This window comes from Zonotrichia albicollis, chromosome 4, assembly GCF_047830755.1.
Source record: "Zonotrichia albicollis isolate bZonAlb1 chromosome 4, bZonAlb1.hap1, whole genome shotgun sequence".
Lineage (NCBI taxonomy): Eukaryota > Metazoa > Chordata > Aves > Passeriformes > Passerellidae > Zonotrichia > Zonotrichia albicollis.
This window is the reverse complement of record NC_133822.1, coordinates 35,239,966-35,257,181: the sequence shown is the minus strand read 5'-3', so window position 1 is coordinate 35,257,181 and position 17,216 is coordinate 35,239,966. Positions and strand designations below refer to the sequence as shown.

General features: G+C 41.2%; 1 protein-coding gene across 1 annotated transcript in view; it reads right to left on the bottom strand.

Annotated features, from left to right (window-relative positions):
* EP300 (EP300 lysine acetyltransferase) overlaps positions 1-17,216 on the bottom strand; it is a 59,676-nt gene that overhangs the window by 18,547 nt on the left and 23,913 nt on the right. Inside the window, exons 4-19 of the mRNA XM_005488658.3 lie at positions 15,170-15,431; positions 14,296-14,409; positions 13,123-13,359; positions 10,644-10,737; positions 10,180-10,314; positions 9,662-9,779; positions 8,999-9,173; positions 8,542-8,619; positions 7,603-7,712; positions 6,930-7,085; positions 5,432-5,875; positions 4,751-4,939; positions 3,701-3,857; positions 3,041-3,159; positions 1,579-1,818; positions 950-1,038 (exon numbers count right to left, since the gene is read on the bottom strand). Coding sequence (XP_005488715.2) covers positions 950-1,038; positions 1,579-1,818; positions 3,041-3,159; positions 3,701-3,857; positions 4,751-4,939; positions 5,432-5,875; positions 6,930-7,085; positions 7,603-7,712; positions 8,542-8,619; positions 8,999-9,173; positions 9,662-9,779; positions 10,180-10,314; positions 10,644-10,737; positions 13,123-13,359; positions 14,296-14,409; positions 15,170-15,431 — 2,717 coding nt within the window. The remainder of the gene's footprint in view (positions 1-949; positions 1,039-1,578; positions 1,819-3,040; positions 3,160-3,700; positions 3,858-4,750; positions 4,940-5,431; positions 5,876-6,929; positions 7,086-7,602; positions 7,713-8,541; positions 8,620-8,998; positions 9,174-9,661; positions 9,780-10,179; positions 10,315-10,643; positions 10,738-13,122; positions 13,360-14,295; positions 14,410-15,169; positions 15,432-17,216) is intronic.

The following is a 17,216-nucleotide window of genomic DNA, read 5'->3' as shown; positions in this document are numbered from 1 at the left end:
AACCAGGTGCTCAAGGAAACTACAATTCTTGGAAAATTTTGGCTTTCAGGTTAAATCCTTTGTATTTTTGTCATTCTGGGTTGTTTTGGGGCTGGTTTTTTTTTTGGTTTTTTTTTTAGGTTTTGGAATGAAAGGAGAGCAGGAACTAAAACTGATGGATCTTGGAGTTAAGCAATTCTGAGCTCTAATAGGTTCATTCTGATGACAGGCAAGGGAATATGGGAATGTTAAAGCATGTATTTGCCTGCTTCTTCCTGCCTCACTTCCCCAGAGATGACCTTCAGAGATGACTAGCAAGAAACCTCCTTTCACAAGTCAAGGAAGTTTAAATCCTTAAATAAACCCCAAGGAAAAAAGGATACTCAAAAGAGCTGCAGAAGGGACAGCATTTTACAGAGCTACTGACAGCTACTGCCAAGACAATTCCCTTTCAGAAACTTTGTTAGAAAAAGCAAGCATCAATCTGCTCAAGAGCAGAATACACAGATCTTCCAGTTAAGATGTGCAATACAGAAGTAAGTTTGCTCTTTGGCATTAAAATCATAAGAAAAACCAAAGACTTGCCAAAACCCACTATGTATTATGAACATTAATACACTTTCTGCATAGTCTACTCAGTGTTCTGCATTAAAAATACTGCTGCACAGTAGGAAGTAAAAGCAACAGACTTGTATATATGATTTGTAGGTAATTGAAGATTTAACTAAATGCAGGATCAATATGTAGTAAGACATCACATTTCTGCAAACAAAGGAGAGAAGAGCAAAGGCTGCAGTGAACTTTTGCTCAAAGAAATGATTATTAGCACACAAGAGCACTTCCAGCAAAAAATTTTATCTTAAAACATAAAGGTGTACACATATAAAGAGGGTGTCTATGTAAATACATGCATGCCTATAACAGATTGATTGCAGCATGCACAAAACTGCACCAGCTGAGTTTTCCTTACCTGTTCTGGTAACTGTAGTAAGTGGCATCTCGAGGGATCGTGCATAGCTGTTTGCCATAGCAACACAAAGTCTGTGGCGAGAACTCCAACTGCAAAGAGGAATGGGGCACCTTAGTACTCACACAGCTTCACTTGCTCGCCATGGGAAGCAAGTGTGACCCAGACAGTGAACACTTGCACATCACTCTGTGCACAGATCTCTGTACAGCAAAGCGTACAAAGTGCTGCTCACAAAAGACATTGAGTGGGCTGTTATTCTCAAATTAACTTTTCTCCAAAGACAGAAAGCACATCAAAACAAGGGAAACAGAATTTCAATATAGAGTGAAAATACAGAATTTCTGAAGTAGTAAAAACATATGTTTCATTTGCAGTAGCAAAAGTTGGTCTTAAACAAAATAAAACTTCTGTTGTTGATTTTTCCCCCCCAAAGGCTTACATACAAATAGGTTATTTAAGGACTAGATAGAATTAGAAGATCCACAAAATGCTCAAATTCAGATTACTCAGGATTGCTAAATCCTGGTAAACTTCAGAAATTTTTGACACATCATAACTGATAACAACTGCAACTGCTATATTTTACCCCTTCAATTCAAGGAAGCAAGAAACAGACTAAAGATATTTACCTTTCTTCCACAGCAATAACCAAGGCTCTGCATAACTGGGTCAATTTCTTGCTCAAACACCTCAGCCAGTTTGGAGCAGTACTTGTACACCCGGGATGTTTTGCGGTTATACAACCAGGCATTATTGAACATGAGCCAGATGTCATCTACATACTGCCATGGCTCCTGATACTGCCCTGTGTCCAGCTTTCTCTTGATTGTAGAAAGATCCATGGGGTTCTTCACTATGTCAAAATAATCCTGCAAGAAAACACAGCACATCAAAACCCTCCTAGAGAACTATGTCATAACATGACAGCATGTGCATTCTCAGCCTGTAAATTCTCATCAAGAAAAACAGGTTCCTCCCCGACTTGATTGTCAAACTGCTTGTGACACACAGAATGCAATCCCTAAGTAATAGCATATAATTCCCCAGTGCTTTCTCTTCATTATTCCTTTATTTCTCAGGTGCTGTTGCTCATTCACAACTAATGAAATCAAGTCACTCTCATTTTAATCAGCAAAACAAGTATTACAAATTGTAGAAAATGCCAATGTTTTTGCAGCCATAGTGATCCAAAGACTTACACAAGAACATTAATATAGAGCAACTGTTTTCATTAGACCAGAAAACCTAACAAAAATAAATAACTTTATTCTATGATAAAACTTATGTGTCCTCTAAAGAATGCCCTTTTCCAATCCACTATTGACTATGGTGCAACATCTACAAAGTCTGCAGAATGACAGTCAATTGAAAGCTTGTTAAAAATATTAGCAAGTGTATAAATGCTTGTAATAAAAAGGTCAGCAGGCCTTGAAATTTTACAGCATCTGCCTTAAAAAAAACCCACACCAATAGCAAATACAAACTCTTTCAGGCAAAAAATATTGCCTGAAGCACCTAAAAAGGACTTCTACATCTATGTTTTTGTTTATATTTTGTAAACTTGTGTGGTCAATTCAGAGAGTTTAAAAACACAGATCCTTGAATGATAGTTGCCTTCTCAAGACAATTCTAGAACAAGCGGAAAATTTAATGTAAACAAACTTCTAATTGAAATTGTTTCTTCCTTTCCTATAACAAATAATAATCATTAATGGACATTTTTAAGTGGGTTTTACCTGCCTCATTTCCCACATCTTCAGAAAAGATTTATACATGATGAGAAACAGCTATGAAATCCAACAAAAGGAGCATCACAACATGAAGCAACAACCATAAAAAGGCCATACAGCACTGGGGTTCTGTGGGTAAATCATTCCAGTGCATGCTGTATCTGCTTATTTAGTGAAAGGAACACAGAACCAAACAAACTTCCCTAAGTCAGACCTTGTATATTCCACTGCCTAAGCTAAACCTCCCCAAACACAAACACGAAGATGTTGAGAAGGCAGATATAAGCTGTTCTTGAACAGGTATGTCAGAATACAGTAGTTTTGAACTGAACCCAGGAAATGATCTTGCTAAGACACTCACAGGAATTCCCAGTAGCTGGGGATCCACAGGCTGCCGAAAGGGAAGAGACTCCGGATCCTGACGGTAAAGTGCCTCCAGTGTTGGCATAAGTGCCTGCCGCAACTCTTCTGGCTTGAAAACTTGGGAAAACAATCAATGTTAGAAAGATAGCAGACACTGTTGGAAGGAAGAAACCTGCTAGAAAATGTGATGTCTATGGAAAAAAACCCATTCATTGTCTGTCTATATTTAAGTATGGCTTATTTATCCTCTGCAACACTGAGTCCCGAGGAGGATATTAAAATGATCACCTGAAGAAAAGGCGATCATAAGATGACATTGATGAGTAGAGATGGTTCACATTCCAGATACATCCCCTCTTGGAGGCCCCAAGAAAAAAAATTGTCTACAGAATCTGTAACTGAGTATTTCAAATCTCCATTGTATTGACAATTTTACTAGGGCTTAGTGTCTAATTCTAAAGGCTTAAAGAAGTTGCCCAAAGCCAATTACAAGCACATGTATTATTAGATATTTTTGTCCAAAAGCCACAAGGAACAATCCATATAAGTACCACATAATCCACTAAGTACCAAAAAGGAAAGCCCAGGTTTTTTTCCTCTGCAGAGATTTCTCTAGGGAGATGCAGTGAATTTAAGTAAAAACAGTCTTTCTGCTTACTTTTTTTCTTAGACTGCCCAGCTGCTGGAGAAGACTGAGTTGCTGGAGTAGTAGGTCTTTCTTCCCCCTCTGGTACTTCAGACTTAATTTCAGGTTTCTTCTCTTCTTGCTCCATTGGGTCTGGTTTACATTCCTCCACGACTGGCTCTACTTTAGCCTGGAAAGCAGTTTGGAGCCTGTCACTTAAATCTCCTGGCCACTCATCCACATTTCTGTCCTTTAAACCTATCTGTCATGCTGCCCACCCACTCTTCTAGCTCCTTTGTAGTCAAAACTTGTTTAAAACTTGAGCAAATGTGTTGGAATACATCTTTAAATACTGCATAGCAGCACTGACGAGCTGCTAATGAGTTCTGAGCTGCAAGGAGACACACAGGTACCTCTTCAGGCAGCTCTAACAGCCTCTCACACAGCAGAGCTGCCAGGATGATGTGACTGGCAGCCACACTCCTGGCTGTCCTCAGTGACAAGCTGTCAAAGCCCAGTAAAGCAGCCCATCATGTACACACAGAATCATTTAGGTTGGAAAAGACCTTTAAGTCTAATATTAATGTGGCACTCCCCAGTCCAGTGCTATGCCACATCCTAAAGTGCCACCTCTACACATCATCTAAATACCTCCATGAATGGTGACTCACTTCCCTGGGCAGCCTGCTTCAATGCTTGATAACCCTTTCAATGAAAAAACTTTTTCTAATATCCAATCTAAACCTCCCCAGGCATAACCTAAGGCTATTTCCCCTCATCCTGATATCTGCTATTTTAACAGCTGTGGACTGGCCCCAAGTGCATCCTCACACTGGCATTTACCAAAGCAAAGCTTCACAGCAACCACATTATAATGGTCCTTTCTGTGGCCACTGACTTCTACCACTACAATTTCACCAGAAAAAGACCTTTCTTTAGGAATAAGACAAAAGACAACAATCAAAACTGCATCAGCAGGTAGCACCTACAGCTCTCACCAAATTCTGAAAGGAATGACAGAAGAATGATAGAAAGCATTAAGCAGTACTAGATGTTGACCCAACATCTGGTCAACAATCTCACCTCAGGTTTCTCCTCCATTTGCATCTCTGTTTGTTCTGGTTCCCCTTCATCTGTTTTAATCTCCATTTTCACTTCCTGCAAGGGTGGCTGCTGCTGTTCTGGAACAGTCTGCTGAGAGTTCACCTCTGTGCTGCTGGTGGATGGGGGGTTGGATACCTGCCCATCAATGCTCACAGCTGGCTGTGAAAGCTGAGGGAACAAAACACATTACTAACAGGCTTCTAACACACCTGTTTTCCTTTTCTAATCTATGTCTTACAGATGCTACATTTCCACTGAGTTTAAAAGCACTCTAGTCCTTCTATTTGTTTCCCCTGAAGAATACAGTGGTCCCACAATCTCAACTATTGGAAAACATGTATCAGAGGCATGCACTAGAATGCCTTGTGTACAGAAAATGACATTGTTTTCTTTACTGTATAAGTCCTATGCATATGTTTAAGTAACCAAAAACCTCACCCACGTTTCAAAGTGAATTTCAAAACACATACAAGAATTCTGTAAACTATTTCCTCTGGAAACAGCAAATGATCTACAAACTTGTTTCCATGGAAAAAGTTAACTCCCCAAATACAAAAAAAGCCCCTATTTCAATATTAAACATGCCAGGAGCACACAACTGAAAATTCAATCTTGCACACAAACACTGGCAGGGAAGGCACAACTGAAGTATTTCCTTACAGGTGTTGTGGGGTGCTGAGGTTGCAGCGGTGCTGTTGGTGTGGGAACAGACGCAGTGGTGCTCTGCTGTGACAAGGGCTGCTGCTGCTGCTCTGCAGAAGGGGTAACTGGAACTGGAGGCTGCACTTGTGGAGGCAGCTGTGCCTGTGGAGGCGTTGGAGTCTGCCTCTGAGGGGGGTGCATAGTCTGGGACTGCGGTCCGGGCGGCATTGCCTGAGGAGCAGGAGGGGGGGCAGCGGCGGCAGCGGCTGCTGCTGCCTGCTGCTGCTGGGAGCCCAGGCCTGGGGGCGTGTGGTGAGGTGTTGGGGTTCGGCTGGGTACCGGAGAAGGAGAATTTTGGTGCATGGGAGGCTGTGGAAGAGGTGGGCAGTGAATATGGCTCCCTTGAGAACCTGGAGCCATTGCAGGAGAGTTCACAGGACAGGAAGCGCTGGTCATTTGTGCCTGTGGGAAAACAGGTACACATTTGCAGTGACTTGGAATAGAAAAGCAAGAGAAATTACTGTCAAATGTTTGCTTTCCCACAGCGTGCTTTAAAAAGTGACAAACCATCTGCTTCACTTTTAAAAACTCTTTCAAGAGCAGAAATGGTGTACTTGATTTATTTTATTCTACACAAACATAAGGCTGTTTTAGAAGTTATTAATCTCTCTTAGAGAAGTTTCAATAGAATAACTTATACTTGTTGATACACTTAAAGAATGGCACACCTACACTCCAGTTTGCAAAACATTTCTTTCTAAAACTGCAGATTTGTACACCCTGAATATGGGATAATGCACCACAGTGAAAAACTGCATTCAAATACACTTAGTGTGCCCATGCCTCCACCCCCAAGATTAGAAACTGAAATTATCATCACAAATAAGTACAGCTGTAACTCTACCATTATAAAATTACAAAAAAAAAATTGTATTGGTCAAGATAAAAAACTGTAACTCCACAATAATCTTGCCTGCAAACTAGGAAGAAGCATCAATGAGAAGCAAACTGACGTTCCCTACTTCTTCCTGGCCTGACAGGTTCTTGCTGAAAAGGGAGAGGGAGAGGACAGAAAGGAAACTGCTAGACTGTAAGTTCAGATCTTCAGTAGTGATAACCCTCTTAATCCCCCAAAGCCAGCAACACACAGGCCTGGACAGACATGCCTTTTCATAACTTATTCTGCCACCTCTTAATTTCTCAGGCTCTGCTGTTGTGCTGTTCAGCAAGAGAATCTTAACTACTGCATGCTGAGTCACAATTTCTTCTTTGCTCCATAAAAACAAACCTAAAACAATTCCTCTCTAACACCTAAATTTAAGCCTGAGAACAAGCCAACAGTATTTCACCCTTGCCATTCCCAGTGCTGGGAAATGAAAGGTCTCAATAATTTGATTGATTATAATTCCTAAAGTCTCTCAAGGAAACAAGTTGTTCTCCATTACTAAAAACTGAACAATCATAACCAGTTTATGACAAAGGTCACTGACAGCACATCAAGAATTCAGAAACTTACTTGAGATACTGGTGTCTGATTGCCAGGCTGAGTCATAGGCATGCTCGCTGTGTTCATTCCGGGGGAAGAAGCAGGGAACTGAGTCTGCTGTAGAAATTGATTCTGACCAGAAGGCTGGCCAACTCCTGGCTGCTGCATACGTGAAGGAAATCCCATCTGGTGGAAAAGAAAGCAATCCATTTCACACAATGTGCATACACCCTCATAACATTTGCCAAAAAAAGAGAAAACAACAAAACAAAAAAATAAAAACATTTCTCTTGTTGCAGAAGTTGATTCTTGCCACTTATCTGTAGGACACAATGTGAAAAGCCTGTTTATAGCTCCTCTCAAAAGAATTTATGATGATTTCTCTTAAAAGCTAAGTAAAAGGATATTGATTTCAACTTGGGACTGTGACTTAAGATTTATTTTGGCTCCTTCTTTAATAAATGCAACAAAAAGCCACTTCAACTTTAAGTTTTAGGCAATTCTTACCACAAATATCTAAAGATTTACTATATAGCAGGCAGATCTTAGAGGAGAAGCAAAAAAGACAGAAATCAAAGGGCCAAGAGAATGAAGAAGTGATGCTTGATTTATTTTCAAATTTCTTTTATTGGTTGATTTTATGGAAAGCACAGACAAGAGAAGCAAACCTGTGAACCCAAGCCTGGAAGGAAGGAGCACTGACCTGGTTCATGGCCCCGGCCTGACTTAGCTGTCCAGGGTGCTGAAGAGGAGGGGTTTGTCGGGGTCCCATCGGTGACAGCTGCATGTTCATCTGCCCAAACTGATTCATTCCTGTGAATTTGTGCCAAAAAACCACATGTAAACAAAGAACTAAAATCTTTAGGCACCATTCAACACTTGGAGAAGAAATGCTGTTTCTTTAATTCTGCTTTCTAGTAACCAGCTTTCAATCAAATATTGCCTTCTATTAACTAGATACGTGGAATAATTTTAAGTATAGTGATCGAACTACCTACTCTTTCAGAATACAGACCAGCTTTTCCTCCCCTAACATCTGTTTCCACTGTTATTAAAATTCATTAAGTTTGAGGACTACTGTAACACATGACAAATACTGATTGTCACACCTGCTGCTGAAGATCAACTTTCCACAGAAAGTTGCATTATTTAATTACATATTAGAAATTCACTTATTGAATCTCAAACTGTCTTAACTTCAAGTACTTGGCATGTTGGCTATAACACATCTTGAATTTGTAACAAAGCTTCTGTCCTTTTTTTCTGAGCAATAATTCTCACCACATTCCCTCTGCCACCAACACGTCCTCACCTGAGGTAGATGGGCTCACCATATTTGTCTGATCCCACCATCTCATGCACACATGATCAGAAATTACAAAAGCATCAAACTCCTAATTTAACAAAGCAAGCAGCTAACGTGCAGCTCAAAATCACAAAACAAAATGCTACTAGAGATAGTGTTTTATATTTATTAGTTATGCAAGAATTATGCAATATAGATAGCTATTTTCCTAACCAAATGTAAAAACTGCACATGATACAAGGTCTCTGATACTTCAGAGCTGTCCAAATCCAAGATTCCTTTAAAAATTCATTTTAAAACTTTTTTAACGGTAGCAAATTTTCTTCAAACATTTACCTGGCTGTGCCTGCATGCGATTCATCATCTGGTTTGGCACATTGGCACGTATCAGAGTTGGGTCAGGAAGAGGGCCATCTGCAGAAAAAGACATTGAAATAAGATAGTGTTATTCAGAAGACCACCAGAATTTATCCACCAAACATTTTAGTGAGAATTATGCATTGAAACTCATGTATAAAGAAAGTGTATCCAGTAAGTAAACATTATTAAAGAGTCCTCAAAGTGTGAGGCAAACTCAAGAACTTCCTTGAAAATACAAGTACATTCTAGTGACAGAAATATCCTCTGACTTAGAGTCAGCTTTCAGAAACTGGGGACAAAATCTGAAGCATATTATCAAGGTAGAACAATGAACAGTAGCTCACAAACACGTCAGCTAAATGGTCACCAGATTATTGAAATGACAAGTACAGGATTTCTTGCACCAGGTGATCAGTAACCCAAAGATTCTTACTTGCAGACATTCCTGGCTGTGGCTGTCCCATATTGGGCCCTTGATTCATGGGAGCTTGTGGCATGCCTGGAGCATTTGGGATCATATTTTGCTTCTGCAGCCTGGTTCTTCGTTTCTCCTCCAACTCCTTCTGAATCTTGTAGATCTTCTCTGCTAGCAAGTGATAGTACTCTGCCTGTTGGGGAGGAATAAAAGCCAAGAAAGGAGATGAGACACATTAAGAAAAGGCAACTGGTGCCAGTGATTTAAACTTTTAAAGCAGCTTTACAGACACACATTTTGGTTTGGGGTGGGAGGCAGTTTTCCCCTTTGCAGGGACTGTCAGATAGGAGGGGGAAAGGGGGCAATGCTAAGGGCACTGCTCTCTACTATTAGACCAACACCAGATATTTGTGTTCTTTTGTCCAAAATTTCTCTGGGACAATCACAGTGCAGAGCTTCAACACGGCCTTTAGGGGATTGTGACAAGTCTCAGGCACAGCACATCTCAACTCCTGGCAGCAGCCTTCAACTTGTTGGCTCCTAGATCCCATCCAGCAGTCCCTAAGTACATGTTTCCTCAGCATGGAAGTCCCATGTGTTCTTTCATTCCTCTCCCTCCCCAGTCAGCACAGGATTAAGGTAGAAATACTCAGAACTAGACAACAGGGCATGGCATCTCACCCTGCTGTTTGCTGATTCATACATATCTCCTTCCACTTTCCGAGCATACGCCACCAGATTCTCCATACGTCGATCCTTCAGTGCTGCAGGGTCAGGAGTAGGAAATATGGCTTGGACTCTGAGCAGGAAGAAAAAAATATTAAAGAAAAAATATTAAGGACACAAATAATACAAATATTATCTGTTCCCAGACCAGCATTAACCCCAGTGGTTTGAACACAAAGCAGCAAGCAAATCTGCTGACAGACTGCAGCTACTGCTACTTCTTCCAGGGGCAGCAGATGCTTGTAGATGGCTTGAGCATGGAGTGGGAAACTTCCAAGACAACAGCCCCAAAGCAGCAGATGCAGCTCCATCTTTTGGCTTCTGCTTTCCCTTCTCCATGCACCCTGACAAAATTCACTCCTTGGCTCTCTAGTTCTGCATGTCAGGCTTCCTTCTGCAACCCCCCAGCCTTCAATACACCTCTGGGGCAGCAGCTCACCTAACAGGAGAAGGTTTTGAGATTAGCTACTCACAATTTATGAACAAGGTGGTTTCGGAGATCCTGAGTAATGTCTTCATGCCACTGCTTTCGAATTCCGGTATTGGATGGTTGAGCTGTTGGCATGGCTCCCAAACTGGCAACATTGGCGCTTTCACTCATCATGGGGCTTCAAAAACAGAGCAAGAATTGAGTGCAAAAGTCTAGCCCCAGCTTAATCATCTTACAGTCATAGCCTCGTTTAGAATAATGTTAGGACAAAGTGCTAGTTCAGCCATTCCCTAATCAATGGACAAACTGCAGAAATAGTTGCACACACACACCAAACAACGCAGTGAAAGAGTACACGCTGTTCTACCCAAGGACTTGGAAAACTGCAACAAAAGCTACAAAATCCAGAGAGAGAGATAGCCATCAATGGCATTTACTCCACTGTTTATGCAAGAAGTGCCATGAGATCAAAACAAAATCATTGGGGTACAAAGGATTCAAACTTACTTTTGAGAATTCATGGTTGAATGTAACATTGAGTCAGGCAGCAGATTAGGAGGTTGCACCCCTACTCCTCCATTCACTCCCATTGGATTTGCACCTAAAAACAGAAGAATACAGAAAAAATGAAGAGCCCATTTACCACACAAAATCAGTAACTGTTCAGCAATAACAAGGGTTTAGACTTTCAAGTACTTGGACTTTTGTGCAGGGAATTTTATTATCCATTGCTCTCTTCACCCCTCTTTCTTTTACAAACTTAGAAAAAGCCCAAGCACAACACTGGTGACCTCCAAGTGAAGCATCAACCCCATTACTCCTCTGCATATCTTCCTGAACTTATCAACAAACAAGTGATGTCAATTTGCCACAAATATTATGTTCCAGAGTCCTTTCCTGTGACTCTCTAATGAAAGAGTCCAACCACTTCTGCTTTTTTGTTTAGAAGCAGTCAGGTATTTTTCATTCAGAATCTTAGGATATTTACAAAGGCTTCAAAAACTTAAACATCAGCTACCACCTACATCAGACAAGGTCCCTTCTCACCCACTCCATAACTTAATGATCCTACAACTAACTCAAATGCTTGAAAGAAGGAAAATCTGACAATCCTTTGCAGGAAACATCTCTAATTTGTTGCGTAACAAAATCTGGTTTTCTGAATCATACCTTAATCACCATAAAAATTGCCTGTTTTCTTCACACACTACAGTTACCTCTAAATTAGCAAAGAAAAATGCAATATATTTCTGTCTGGAGCTTCCAAACAGACCATTTTGTGACACCACAAGCAGCATGAAAACTATTACCAAGCTTCATGTGTATTTAGGACATTTGAATCCTACACAATCTGTATTTCAAGCAAAATAACATTGCATACAGGAGAAGCCCACTGAAATTAAGTATATCAAGCCTAATACATACCCCTAATATCACAACCAAGTACTTAACCAATTTTTCATAAATCTGTTCCAAATCTCCTTTTCTTTAGTCCTTTTCTTCTTCCCAAATTCACTTTGCCATCTGAAAGCACATTGCAGTGCAAGACAACAGTCAACCTTTACCTAAACTCTCCCTTTTTCAACTGTCAAAACCCACCATTTGTTTGAGCCACTTAAGACTGCATCTTTTCACATACCAGTCCTCATCAAATCCTGCTATTTCTCCTAAACTAGCCCTGTTGTCCTGTAGGCCATGACCTGATAATTCCTATCTCACCTGTTGTAATTCCCTCCTTAGCTACTCACTCCTAATAAGGAAGCAACAGTCAAACGTCTACACTCTCCATGCTTTTCCTTTCTACATTAAGCTGTAGTTCTTCACACTCCAAGAGCTTTTTCAATCCCATGTCATTGGATTTTCTTAGCAACTGCACAAAGAATGCCCACTGTTCTGCAAGGAATGCATAGGCAAAACACTGTCTGTAAATAATTACATACATTAAAAAATAAGAATAATTTTGCTTCAGAAAAGACTGTAAGGCACAACAGAAAATAATATTATTTTAATCTAATTGTTTTAAGACTAAGCTCCCAGGACCCTTGCCCTTTTCTGTTTTCACACACTAGAAGGTAAAGTTTTAGCAAGTCACATGCAATCTGTGAGGGCCAGTCATCTTATTAACAAGCCTACTCTACCTAGCAGCCTTTTCCTGAGTGACCCAGGAGCAGCATTTCCTTTGCAGAGCAGAGCAGCACTTGGTTGCAGGCTGTAGTTTGTGTGTTTCTGCACACAAGCTTCTCATGGGACACACAGGCACAATCACTACAATCCCATACAAGCTTGTGATAAATCACTGCCAGCTCTTCTTTCCTCTTTTCCACTAGAAAAGCCACATCTGCTTATGCAACTCAAGCAAACAGCTAAGAGTGAGAAAAACTCCTGTGATGTAATCTCAAACTATCAAACTTTAATTTGGTGGTTAAAGATGACTTCATTTGACACCATTGATAGCCAGGTTCTGATTAACTGCACTTTGAATTTAAATTGTTATCCAGTCTTACAATGTTCTTCCTATAAGCCACTTACACAATTTAGAGCTACATGAGATCACATGACAGGATTCAGGGAGAATGTCAGTTATTTGCTATTTTTCATTTTTTAAACAAATTTTACATATTCGAGACACAAATGTAAAATGCTGTACTCTGAGTGACAGGGAAGTACCCCTGAAAGCTGGCATTCATATCCAGTTATAAACTCCCCAATAGCCTGAAACGTGCATTACAGTACAATTGTAAAGAAAAAAAAAAGCCTTGAAAAATTATCATTTTTATAAAGAAATTAGTTTTTCCAGAGAAAGGCACCTGGGCTCTCTAATGTTCCTGTTCCACTAAGTTGCTTTTCCAAGTCTAAAATATCACAAAGCCCTACCTTTTGCAAATTTTTTAGCAGTATTAAGCTAGTAGGTTGAGCAAATTTGCATTAGATGTAGCATGGGGAAGTTGCCTGTAGTTTGCATTTTAACACTACCAGAAAAACTTACTCATAGGATTCATAGGGCGCAGGCTCTGGGGTGACTGTCCCTGTTGCTGATTCTTCACTTGAGCCTGGGGCTGTGTCTGCATCTGGTTCCCCTGGTAGGTCAGTCCGAGGGCCGCGTAGGCTCTCTCGATGGAGCTGGGGTCGATCTGACTGGTAGTGTTAATGCTGGGCGTTGTCTGCTGCCCCACGCCCACAGAGCCGGCATTGGCGAGTCCCACGGCAGCTCCGCCCAGCAGCGCTGCGAGACAGACACCGAGTTAGAGAGGAGAGCCCAGGGCAGCCAGAGGGGCCCAGCGACAAGGGACAGAGACAGCGTGCTCTGGCTGCTCACAGCTAAAACATCTCCTTCTGGAAAGCATGCAGGGACAGATCTGAAAAACCCGTCACGAAACAGAGAGACAAGTTCTGACCCAACCAGCCAATCCAACGTGCTGTTTTCCCTTTGGGCTGCTCAGAGGAAATCCCACTCTTAAGTATTTAGGACACATCTGCTTGCTTCAAAGTGAAAACAGAGGCACAGCATGTCACAGAGGTTAAAGGCAGAACTGTACATACAGTTTTCCACCAGCCATTGCAACAACTTTTCTGCCCTTTTTGTTTTTTGGGGTTTTTTTTTGGTTTTTTTTTTAGTTTTCTTAAACCAAGAAATAGCTCACATTAGTCATCAGAAGAGGCTACAGCAACATTAAAGCAGGGAGGAAAAAAACCCCATATAGATAACACAATGACAAAAATCTTGCCAAACATTTTGTCAGGGAGACCAAGGGGACACAAAGAGAAAGGGGAAGTGACATCTGATGCAAACAAAGAATGAAGACAGAACCAAGTGTCAGGGCTAAAATGACACAACGTGCATGTGCACATCTGTCTCCAGAAACGGCCCAGCTGGAAGAAGCAGCAATGAAAAGCCAACCATTTGGTTGAGAGAGTTATGATCTGTTCAACCTTACCCTTACCTTTCTTCTTGATAGAAAAATACAATAAAGTTAGAAAGCTTTCATAAACACTAGCAATCAGAGCCAGAGAAATACTCTGAGATTAAACATGAGAAAAACCCCATTACCATGTTCCCAGGTTTGAGAGCATCACCACTACCATCTGGGTGCAAGAAAGTTTTACTCCCAACATGCATTTTATAGCTTTTTCAACACACAGAATTCCCCAGTAAACTTACATTGCTGATTTCTTTTGTCCCCAGCATTTTTGAGAGGCAAACATACAGGACAATCATGTCTGGTGCAATTCTTCCAGTGTGAGATGATTTGTCGGGAAGATGCGCAATGTGCCACTGACAAAGAGAAGAAATGAAAAGCATTTACAAACTGCTCCCAGTATCTCCACGTGGTCATCACAAACTGGATAAAGAGCAGCATTTTCTCTCAGGGCACACACCTATATCAACAGAAGTCAAAGTATTATTTGAAATGGTTCAGCACTAACTAGCCCTGAAAATGCAGCCAGATTTCTTCTAGTACTACTGGCTCAACCAAAGCCTACTCAAAAACCCCACGTGATACACCCAAGCCTATGTCTCCATGGCTTGAAGGATAACTCCATCTAGCCCAGGTATAAGGCAGACTGTGCCAAGCAACTGAGACGTCAACAACTGGCACAATCCAGATGAGCCAAGGCTATCAAAAAGGGAGATTCTATTTCAGTAGGACAGAGAGAGGTTGCAAGTGCCAGTAGCAGTCAAATTCATAGCTTGGTATTGCTCAAGATTCATCTCTTCAGTTTAAGGAAGACAGGTAGACTCCTATTTGCAGATTCTGAGTTTATGTCTACCTTTAAAATAAGGCAGAATCCAAAAGATTTTACCATGAGTTAAAGTTAGGCAAAAGATTTTCTATTCATCTCTTTGTTGGTTTTTGTCCCCTCTAACTTGCCTATTTAGAGGCTCAAAGTTGCTTACAATTCCCTGTCTTAAGCAAATAAGACAGAATTTCTTTAACTTATTTTTCCCAAGTCACCACTAGTCTGCCTCTTTCTAGGAGCCTTTCTCCTCCCCAAAACGTGTACCACATTTACCTAACCACTCCCCCGCTTACCTTGGCAAGATTTGCCAGCCTGACAGTGTGTCATGTGGTTCAAGACATTCTTCATGGTGCGGCAGTGCGGGAGGTTGCACTGCCGCACCTCGCCGTTGGCCTGCTCTCGCCGCTGACACTTGTGAGCGTGCAAGAGGAGCACCAGCTGCTGCTGGATGAGTTTGCGCTTTTCTGGGTCTGCTGTTGGTGCTCCAGAGCCCATGCCTTGAGAAGCTGCTGGCCCCATCCCAGCCTGCTGCACCTGGGGAGCCTGCTGCTGGCCCTGAAGAAGGTGAAAAAGAAATTCTTGGAAATAAATCTATTTTTGAAAAGAATTCATTTAGTGAGTAAACAGCAATATACGAGAAAGTCCAATCAGAGGAACAGCTACTACTAGATTCTCTGATTAAGGAAACAGCCCACTTATGTGTAGTTCTGGAGGACTCATTAAAAATGCCCCTTAGCAACAGCCCTAGCAATTCTCTTGCCAGCCACAATTTCCTCCTCATATCACTCTATTAGTCCTAGCTCTTGCCTTATCAATAGCCAGCAGACCTTTGCACATGCTCACAGGTTAATCTGCAGTGCTAGACCAACCAGAAAATATTAATAGCATTTAGATCTCAAATCTCATTTTGGATGCTAAAACTTGCATCCACAACTCCTGCATTAATGGAAGAAAGCACATTTTAGAATGAATAGGGTTTTCCCTCACAGTAGAAGGTATCTCAAGTTGACTGCTCCAAGAAAAGGAGAACAAAAGGCAAGTTCTGGGAAGCTTTTAACCTTTTTCCATCAGCAAATTTGCACATAAGCATTCAAAACAAGCATCTCCTAGTCTCTGCTAGAGATGAAGCACGGCTTCAGGATAATAAACACTAGAGAACTAATGTCAGGTATGGCAACATCTAGTTTGCCTTCTCTGCTTCTGTTTATTTGTTCAGAACTCTTTGTATTCCTTTCAGGTGACATTTGAGAAATACTCAAACAAGAGAGGCTCAGGTACTCTATATTGCTTGTATCACTACAGTTTAGTAGACCTTAGTTTCTAATTGACTCTTCAGGTACTACAGGATGTTTCTGGAGATCTCCAGATCTTCAGACCCCAGCTACCTGTATTTCTAAACCCCAGTTCCCCTATGGCTCTTGACTACTAGCATTAACCTTTCATTTGACAAGGTGACTTCACCCATTAGTCAGGCTCCCAGGGTCTGTGCATGTTCCAATATCACCAGAACTCCCTTGTTTGCAGCCTGGCATTCTGAACAACAGCTGAGACAGCAACAACTTTAAGTTCCTACGTTCAGCTGGGTACCAGCTTCAGAGGTTTTATGTTCTGCACTGAATACAAACTTGACAGCTGGGGTTCTGAACAAGTTTTGGCTGCTTTTTTATTGATTCATACAACCAACTGGTTTGCCTTTCTTCCAATGTTTCGTGCTCAACTTAAAAAAACCATTAAATAAAACTCATGGGATGGAGCTCTTCTTAACTTAAAGGTACTAAAGTTAACTGGAAATGGCTTTTCAGCAACAGTTAGTAAGATCAATAGATGGACCCTCCTAGGGGGCATGTGGGAGTGAAATTTGAAGCAGGGAGAAACACAAGCTATGTACAGAAAAATGAATTTGTTTCCTAAATTAAAAGAAAAAGAGGAAAAAAGCCCCAAAACAGTAAGACATATTGCATGTCATACCCCTTACCAATGGAAACTTTGAAAATGAGCTTTAAGCTCAAGCCAGGGAATCTAACATTAAGGCACGTGGTGAGGCACTGGCTTTACAAGCTTGGGTCATCCACTTTTCCCACCATTCTTACTTCCCCTTTCCTTAAGTCCTGCTGCAGTAAAAGTGGAGGCAAAAGGGAAAGGTACCAAGGCTACTACCATTGCCAGGAAACACCTCCAGCATCAGGACTGTTGTGCATGTTCCTGTAATTCACAAGAAAGAACTCACAGCTGGGGTTTCTCAGCCCCATCACAGGTAACACCTGCTCAGAAAGGGACACCTCTCTTTACCAAAAGCATCAATGAGAACAAGCAGGAAAACAGCTCTCCAGACAGAGATAC